The 8836-nt window shown below is 34.6% G+C and overlaps 1 protein-coding gene across 1 annotated transcript; it reads left to right on the forward strand.

Annotated features, from left to right (window-relative positions):
* The first annotated feature begins 1056 nt into the window (after positions 1-1056).
* LOC106327223 (phosphatidylinositol 4-phosphate 5-kinase 2) lies at positions 1057-4920 on the forward strand. Its single transcript, XM_013765314.1, has 7 exons — positions 1057-2493; positions 2819-3149; positions 3237-3347; positions 3419-3612; positions 3705-3835; positions 3914-4007; positions 4289-4920. The coding sequence occupies exons 1-7, from the start codon at positions 1433-1435 to the stop codon at positions 4587-4589; spliced, it is 2223 nt and encodes a 740-aa protein (XP_013620768.1). The 5' UTR covers positions 1057-1432; the 3' UTR covers positions 4590-4920.
* Positions 4921-8836: the final 3916 nt, after the last annotated feature.

The raw sequence follows: 8836 nt of genomic DNA on the forward strand, positions 1-8836 counted from the left end.
ATAGTATAAAAAAGAACTATAGTGTCGCTTTAGTAATTTTATAAATATAATTATTTTAATTGTATTTCTATATTTCACTCAATCTAAAAATTTCGTTAATTATATTACATTAACAATAGATCACATCATTAATTATATTACGACAATAATAATAGTGCAAATTTTTATTTATCAGTTAATCAACATTCTCTTGTATCAATTATAAATCAAAAATATAAAATAGTTGGGTTTTGCATAAGGTTAAACGTTTAGTTTAGTTTGTTTTACTAATTTTTTTTTAATTTTAGTTTCAATCTGTTGAAAATTACGTAACCAAAAACATAATTCAACGACATGTTTTTGTGAATAAAATAACAACTTAAATCAAAATAATAAAAATATGCTACATTCATTGTCACTTAATTTTTCACTCCATATAATTATTCTACTAAATAAAAGACTCTTTCTGTTTCATTTAATTTAGCCAAACACATAAAAATAGTTCATTTTTATTAGTTTATAAAATCATTTAGGCATAAACATTAGCCAACTATTTAGGTACAGATTGTTCTTTTTGGGTATCGTTTTTTGGTTTGTTTTGAAATTAAGCTATGCTTGAATATTATAAATTTATGTGTAAGTTTTGAGTTGGATCATTCTAGGTCTAAATGAGTTCGGTTCTAATGTATAACAACCTAAAAAAATCTTAATAACAAATGTATCTAAAATGGGTTCGGATATTTGTAACAAAAATAATCATATTATTCGATTAGGTCCAGGTCTTCTGAGTACAATTAGTTATATTACGATCCATCTAGAATATATAACACTAATTACGAAAAATCAATATCAATGTTTAAAAATATAAAGAACTAATACCTACGCGGATGAACGAAACTAGTCTGAACTTTAAAAATGCTGTCATATAGTCCTATTATTCATGTAATCATCAATTATCTATGGTGTAAAAATTTCTTATAAAAAACGTGAAATGTAATTGCATCCTGTAACATTATTATCTTACCCAAATCCCGTAATTACACTCAAGTCAATAAATTGGTCATAACGACGCGACTTTTTTTTGGCGGGCTGGTGGGCTTTTTGTGTCCACTTCCCAATGCTTATTCCAACACCATCTCACTGAACTTTACAAATCTACCCCTAAAATTAATTCATTTCTAAAGGTTTTTGTTTCTCTCTTCTCTTCTCTTCTCTTCTCTCTCTATCTTTATCCTTTTGCTTTTGATGCTTCATTCTCCCTTTTCATTTTCCTCTCTGTAGCGTTTGTCCGTAGAAAACTCTCACCAAGGTTTCTTCTCAGATTTGAAAAAAAAGAAAGAAAAGTTTCTACACCACGACAAAATCCGTTTGGTTCTCCGACAGATCTAACCTACAATCTTTCGAATGCCGTTGCAAAGATCTCGAAAAACGGTGGAAAGCGAGGGTTTATCTAATGTGTGAGCCTCTCGTGAGCGAACCAAAAGTCTCAAACGGCGTCGTACCCGAAGCTACTCAAGTTATACTAACCACCAGAAACGGCGTCGTTCCGAAGAACGTTCTAGAAGGAGACGAAGCGGAGAGAAGAGACGATTTGTTGCTACTAACCCTAACTCCGATGGTGCGATCCAAATCCCAAGGAGCCACCCAGCGCGTGACTCCCACGCCACCTCCGCCAGACGTAGAGAAGCCCCTACCTAACGGAGATCTCTACACCGGCACCTTCTCCGGCGGGTTCCCGAACGGATCGGGGAAGTACCTGTGGAACGACGGGTGTATGTACGAAGGCGAGTGGAAGCGCGGGAAGGCGAGCGGGAAAGGCAAGTTCTCGTGGCCGAGCGGCGCGACCTACGAAGGCGAGTTCAAGTCCGGGAGGATGGAAGGCTTCGGGACCTTCGTCGGCGCCGACGGAGACACCTACCGCGGCCACTGGATCGCCGATCGGAAACACGGCCACGGCGAGAAGCGCTACGTCAACGGGGACTTGTACGAGGGGACGTGGCGGCGGAATGTGCAGGACGGGAAGGGGAGGTACGTGTGGAAGAACGGGAACCAGTACACCGGGGAGTGGCGCAACGGCGTGATTAACGGGAAAGGCGTCCTCCTCTGGCCTAACGGGAACCGTTACGAAGGCCAGTGGGAGAACGGCGTTCCCAAAGGGCTGTTGACCTGTGCTGACGGGAGTTCTTGGAGTGAGATGAGGAGTTTCTTTGATGGGATTGAGAAGAGGAAGAGATCCAGCGTTGACAGTGGAGGTGGTGGTGCGGGGGAGAAGGTGTTTCCGAGGATTTGTATTTGGGAGTCGGATGGGGAAGCTGGGGATATCACTTGTGATATTGTTGATAATGTGGAAGCTTCGGTGATTTATAGAGATAGGTTGTCTGTTGATAGAGATGGGTTTAGGCAGTTTAGGAAGAATCCTTGTTGTTTCAGCGGCGAGGCTAAGAAGGCTGGTGAGACTATCTCCAAAGGGCATAAGAAGTATGATTTGATGCTCAACTTGCAACATGGCATCAGGTAATATATTCTTTGTTCTAAATCAGTTTAACCTCTTTTTAATAAACTAGTTTAAATCTGTTTAATCAACTAATAATATTAGTAAAACTTCACAAGTTTGTTAATTTAGTTTATTTTTTATATTAATTTTATAATTAAACTCAAAACTAAATATTTTATATAAATGTCATGGAGTATATATAAAATAAATTAATAGTCTGCCTATTTCTTGAACATAGTCGTTCAAAATCAATCTAAATTAGTTAAATCGTTAAATTAAAAATAATAATTATTGGCCAATTATGTGTTTATGAATCTGTGTTCTGACCAAAGTTTGATATTTTAGGTATACTGTCGGCAAACATGCTTCAGTTGTACGAGACCTTAAGCAGAGTGATTTCAACCCGAGTGAAAAGTTCTGGACAAGGTTCCCACCGGAGGGTTCTAAGACTACGCCGCCGCATCAGTCTGTGGACTTCCGCTGGAAAGACTACTGCCCTTTGGTGTTTAGACGGCTGAGGGAGCTTTTCACTGTGGATCCTGCTGATTACATGTTAGCTATCTGTGGGGACGATGCTCTTCGAGAACTGTCTTCACCTGGAAAAAGTGGTAGCTTTTTTTACTTAACTCAAGATGACAGGTTTATGATTAAGACTGTGAAGAAATCAGAAGTCAAGGTTAGTTAGTCGTTGGCTCTTGTCTTGACTTCTTGTTTGTTATTTGCATTCACATTAACTTGACCTGAAGTTTTTTTGTTTGCTTAGGTGCTCCTACGCATGCTTCCAAACTACTACAAACACATCTGCCAATATGAAAACTCACTTGTGACTAAGTTCTACGGTGTACATTGCATCAAACCTGTTGGTGGCCAGAAGGTTTGTGCTGTTCATCAAGACTATTTGCTTCCTTTGGATAATTTTCTAACGTTTTTTTTTAATCTTACCAGACTCGGTTTATTGTCATGGGGAACTTGTTCTGTTCAGAATATAGAATCCAGAGACGGTTTGACCTTAAAGGGTCTTCCCATGGACGCTCCACCTCCAAACCTGAAGCTGAAATTGATGAAACAACTACTCTTAAGGACCTTGATCTTAACTTTTCTTTCCGTCTTCAGAGAAATTGGTATAAAGAACTAATGACGTAAGCTATCCAAATCACCTCTACCTCTTCTCTGCGTATGCCATTTTTGGCTGCACATTACTAATCTGGCTTGGCTGCATATCAATGAGCAGGCAAATTAAACGGGACTGTGAGTTCTTGGAAGCTGAGAGAATAATGGATTATAGCCTTTTAATCGGAGTTCATTTCCGAGATGACAATACAGGAGACAAGATGGGTCTTTCTCCATTCGTTTTGAGATCTGGTTAGTTAACACCCTTCTCCTTCTTCCTCAAATCTTATTCTGCTGCTAGACCTGACCCATTGTAATGATATTGTGCAGGTAAGATAGAGTCATATCAAAACGAGAAATACATCCGCGGTTGTCGGTTCCTAGAAGCTGAACTTCAAGATATGGACCGTATCTTAGCTGGCAGGTACGCCAATCATCACAGTAAATGTTAAGTTGACCCAACACGACAGTCTTTTTGCATTCATAGTCACACAGAGAGTGGTTGAAAGGTTCAGTTTGAATGATAGAACTACGTTACATCCCAACGCATTATTAGTATTAAAAGTTGCTTGGCAGTCTTGTGGGGGCAGGCTCCATTGAATTGAAAACACAATAACTTTGTGGGGGCAAACACACAGATCATGTGTGGGGCCTTTTTTAATGAGAAATGTAATTGAAAAATTTGTTTGATTTTTTTTTTTGCAGGAAACCGTTGATAAGATTAGGTGCAAACATGCCTGCAAGAGCAGAACGGATGGCTAGAAGAAGCGACTTTGATCAATATTCCTCTGGAGGAACAAACTATTTGTCACACGGAGAGGTATACGAGGTGGTTTTGTACTTTGGAATCATTGACATTTTGCAAGATTACGACATAAGCAAGAAGATAGAGCATGCGTATAAGTCTCTACAAGCGGATCCGTCTTCAATCTCAGCGGTTGATCCAAAACTATACTCCAAGCGGTTTAGAGATTTCATCAGCAGAATCTTCATTGAAGACGGCTAAAGATAATCAAAAGGTCTCTTCTTGTGTTTCAACTCTATGGAATTGAGAAGCCAAAGGGGCATATGCTGCTTGAGGGGGGCAAAGGTTGACTTCATAGCTTGATGAGGTGAATTGAATTCTTTCATTTTATATTAATGAGAGTGATGAGGTGATAAAAAAAAACAAATTTTTGGGTTGGGGATTTTATTTTTCTTTTGGAGGTGAGGAAGATATATGTGAATATAGATTTGTGGAGGTGAAGAAAAGTACATAAGCTGAGAAAAAAAAATTGGGGAATAAGATAAGTTTAAATGAAAAGGATGGGTGTTTTATATTAGTCCCATTTGTTTTAGTTCCCCGTTTTTTATTTTTTGTAAATTAAATTTATTAGTTGAGACAAAAGAAAAAAAAGCTAAAAGATTTATTAAAATCTTCAAAAGAGGTCCCTCCCATATTCTTCCCATGGGATCCATTTTCTTCACCATCCTTTTCACATCTAAAGAAACTTTACCAACAACTGTTGTTATTCAAACTCTACATGTATGTGGTTCACATACATATTTGTATAAGGATAATATTGTGGGCAAATGTGATAATATTTGTTCATATATGGAAAATGAATCGACTGATTTACCTATGCATGTTACAAAAATATTTGGAGAAATCACAGATTCATAATACGAAAACATGTAATGTATATATTATGGTCAAAAGTAGAGAGAGAGTTTGTAATTGAGGTGGTTGTGTTATATCCTGAAAAGAAGAGAAAGCGAAGAGAGAAGACCACACATGTCTGCTTTTTTTGTAAACTCTCTCTAATAAACATCTCACGTTACCATTTCTTTATTATAGTATTTAGAGTATGGTTTTCGATGTGTTTGTTGACTATTTTTATATATAAATATATTCTCCAGTCCGATCTATTCAGTTAGTACCAGTCCACGTTGCTTTGCATTGTAGATTTTAAATATGTAAAGCTTTTTTGTGTTCACAGTAGACAAGTATGTGTTGGCAAAAAACGAAAGGACGAGTATGATATTATTGAATAACTGACTCAAGAGCATATTTATCCGAGGTACTCAGTGAAGTTCTTAGTGCGTGGACCTTCACAAAGCCTTTAAAGATCGGTTATAAAAACTATTAATTAAGAACTAATTTTAGTGAGTTTCTTACACTATTCGCGGACCCGACTGACTCGTGACGGTCCGCGATTGGTTTGTTTTTTAATTATTATTTTTTTTTTGAAAAAAAATCTAAAAAAACCCAAATGAATTTCTCAGGGATAATCGGTATAAGTAGCGAGGAATACATATTTTCATGCATGCTTACTTTGACACCACTCGACATACTCAGAATTTTGAATTAAATTCTTGTATGTAAACGAATTTTTTTCTAAATAACCATTTTATGATTTTTTCTCTCTAAATAACCAGTAGAGCAAAATAGTGTAAAAAGTCATAAATTAAAACTGATTAAAAACTAAAAGCAATAGATTTTGTCACTAATTATCTTCGGATCATAGTCCAGATTTTCATGATATTTAAAATATATTATATTTTAAAAGATTTTTGGTGTTTTAAAATATGATAATGTTAAAATTAATTTATATTTAACCAATAATATTTTACAGTAATTTATGATTGGCTAAACTACTTTTAGTTTAGATTTTTAATGATGTTTTTCTTAAAATAATTTTTTCAATTTTTGTAATTCATAGACATGATATATTTCCTAGACATTATTTGAAAAATAATTTGTCATATGTCCTCTCTAAACACTTTCGCAAAGAATGGTGACATGTCTACTAAAATTGATGACATAGCATATGAATAAATATAACATTGACAATTACATTTAATGTTTATTTATATTTTTGGTAAAATATTGTAATAACTCATACATTATATTTAATGTTATTTTTTTTTGTGAGCAACTTAAATAGATTCATATAGACTCTACAAACCAAACTGGTAACTCCACATTCATATGGACAATAAACGACAGTTGCTTTTTGCACTGCGTGCGAGACTGTCTGCCCTTGAATTCTGCGTCAGTGGTTTATGAATGAGCTCTTAGCTGTTGAAACTTCTCTACAAGATCTTTATGTCTTCCAAATAACTTGCAAAAGCTGGTCATTCTTCTCGTTCCTAAACCATCTCCACCAACTGAGAACAATCCGTTGCAAATGTAACCTTCAACTGTCTTAGATTCCTCATGCATTACAATGCCCAAATGTGAGCTTTTATCTCCGAGTGAAGTGGCGACTGCCTCGCTCTTGTATTCTTCGTTCCCATTAAACGAGCAAAAACTTTCCAGTGTGCTATACTACCCTTGTCCCGAATACATTTCCTGATTTTTCCATGATCCATCCGTAAAACACCATCTACCTGTAATAGACATTAATATTGCTTCTACTAGTAATCGAGTTTGATTGATTTCTTGTGTAAGTTAAATATGTGCATCAACCCAAAGTAATGACTCCGTTTTTGCCAATTTGAGAGTATTTATAGGATCAATATCCAAATTGGTAAATACTTTGTTGTTTCTTCTTTTCATATGTACTATAAGATCCATGCAAATTGTTGATCTTCAAATTCCAGAAGAACCCTCTAAAATAAATGATCCATGTTTGCAAAAAGTAATTGAGTGGAAAAGGTGTCTGGATTTGATGGAATTCGTGAGAGTGTCCAAACCTGAACCACCAGTAGATATTCAAAAAACACATGTTTATGGATTCCTCTGGTGCTCCACATCATGCACAAATTGTATCCACTTGTATTCTTCTTCTTAACCGCTATACATCTTGATACCAGTTGCGATAAAAAATGTTTCATCTTAGGTGGACAGCGTACTTTCCGGAAGAAAGCCTTCAGTGGAGAGACCGAATGACCATACTCTGGTAGCATTCTTTCTTTATCCGGGTAAATTCATTCTACTTGATGTCCGGATTTAACAGTGTATCTTCCATTATTAGTAAAATGCTTTCCATCACGATCTGTTGTTTTTTTAAAAATTATACAAGGGTATCTTGGCCTCACTTAAGTGGTGTAGACTAGTCACGTGTTACCACGTGTCGGTTTCCTGTTTCTGGCGATGCCGAAATGTTAATTCTCCAGTGGCCGGGACTCGAACCCTGTCGATCTGCTGTCTTAATTTGACTTAATGGTATATTTTTAATTATTTCGCATCTCGAGGATCCACCAAATTCTGAATGACCTGTAAATTTCATGTTCTTGATGTTACATTTAATGTTGATTTGTAGTTATGGTAAACTTTTCAGAATATTGTAATAATTCATGCATCATCATTGAAATAAATATATTCAATTATGATATAACAATTTTGAATTATTATTAAATTCTATTTTTTTATAATTATCAATTTTATTACTAAAATTTTCAAAAATTTATACATTTTTTTTGTCATCGGATTTTTTTTTGTAAAATTAGAAATTTTTAATCTTAAAATTATTAGTTTTTATATATCTACAAATTTTATAAATACTCTTTAGCTTTAATTTTGATAATTATAGAATTTTATATCAATTTTTATTAATTTTATACAAGTTGATTTAATAATATTTAACCAAAAAAATAGATAGAAAAATATATCCAAGATTATAATTTTAAATATATACATATATATTCGTAAGTATAATTTAAAATAAACAAAATTATTTTTGGGTTTAACTAAATCAAATTTATATTAAAATATTGGTAAAAAAATAATAAAATCTACAATATTAATAAAATTTGATCTTTAAATATAATTTAAATATATTTTTTTACTGCACATGTTTGAGGAAATCACCTAGATTTAGATTATGAAAAAGAATAGTACTCCCTCCGTTTCAGTTTAATTGTCGTTTTGGAGTAAAATTTTCGTTTCAAAATAAGTGTCGTTTTATAATTTCAATACAAAATTTATTGACTTTTATTCTATTCTATTTTTCTATTGGTTGAAATGTGATTAGGTGTATTGGTAATGATGTTTTTATTTTGGAAATATAGAAAATTAAGTGTTTTATTAATTCGTGTGCCAAAATCTAAAATGACAATTAAAATGAAATCGAGGAACGAGTACTAATTAGTAATACTCCATGTTTCATTTCTTGAGTAGTACAGTACTCATTAAAGATTCTTAAATTAAATATACCTGCACTTTAAGTTAAAAAATATATATATATATACATACGAGCACTGAATGAAAAACGTTCGGGGGGAGCTGCTCCTCCCTCCACGCGCAGCGAATCCACGCCCCCCCCCCCC

The sequence above is a fragment of the Brassica oleracea genome, chromosome C2, assembly GCF_000695525.1.
Source record: "Brassica oleracea var. oleracea cultivar TO1000 chromosome C2, BOL, whole genome shotgun sequence".
NCBI classification, from domain to species: domain Eukaryota; kingdom Viridiplantae; phylum Streptophyta; class Magnoliopsida; order Brassicales; family Brassicaceae; genus Brassica; species Brassica oleracea.

Coding starts and splice junctions, on each gene's coding strand:
- LOC106327223 (XM_013765314.1), top strand. CDS start 1,433: ATGTGTGAGCCTCTCGTGAGCGAACCAAAAGTCTCAAACGGCGTCGTA. Junction 2,494..2,818: donor AACTTGCAACATGGCATCAG/GTAATATATTCT, acceptor TTGATATTTTAG/GTATACTGTCGGCAAACATG. Junction 3,348..3,418: donor AACCTGTTGGTGGCCAGAAG/GTTTGTGCTGTT, acceptor TAATCTTACCAG/ACTCGGTTTATTGTCATGGG.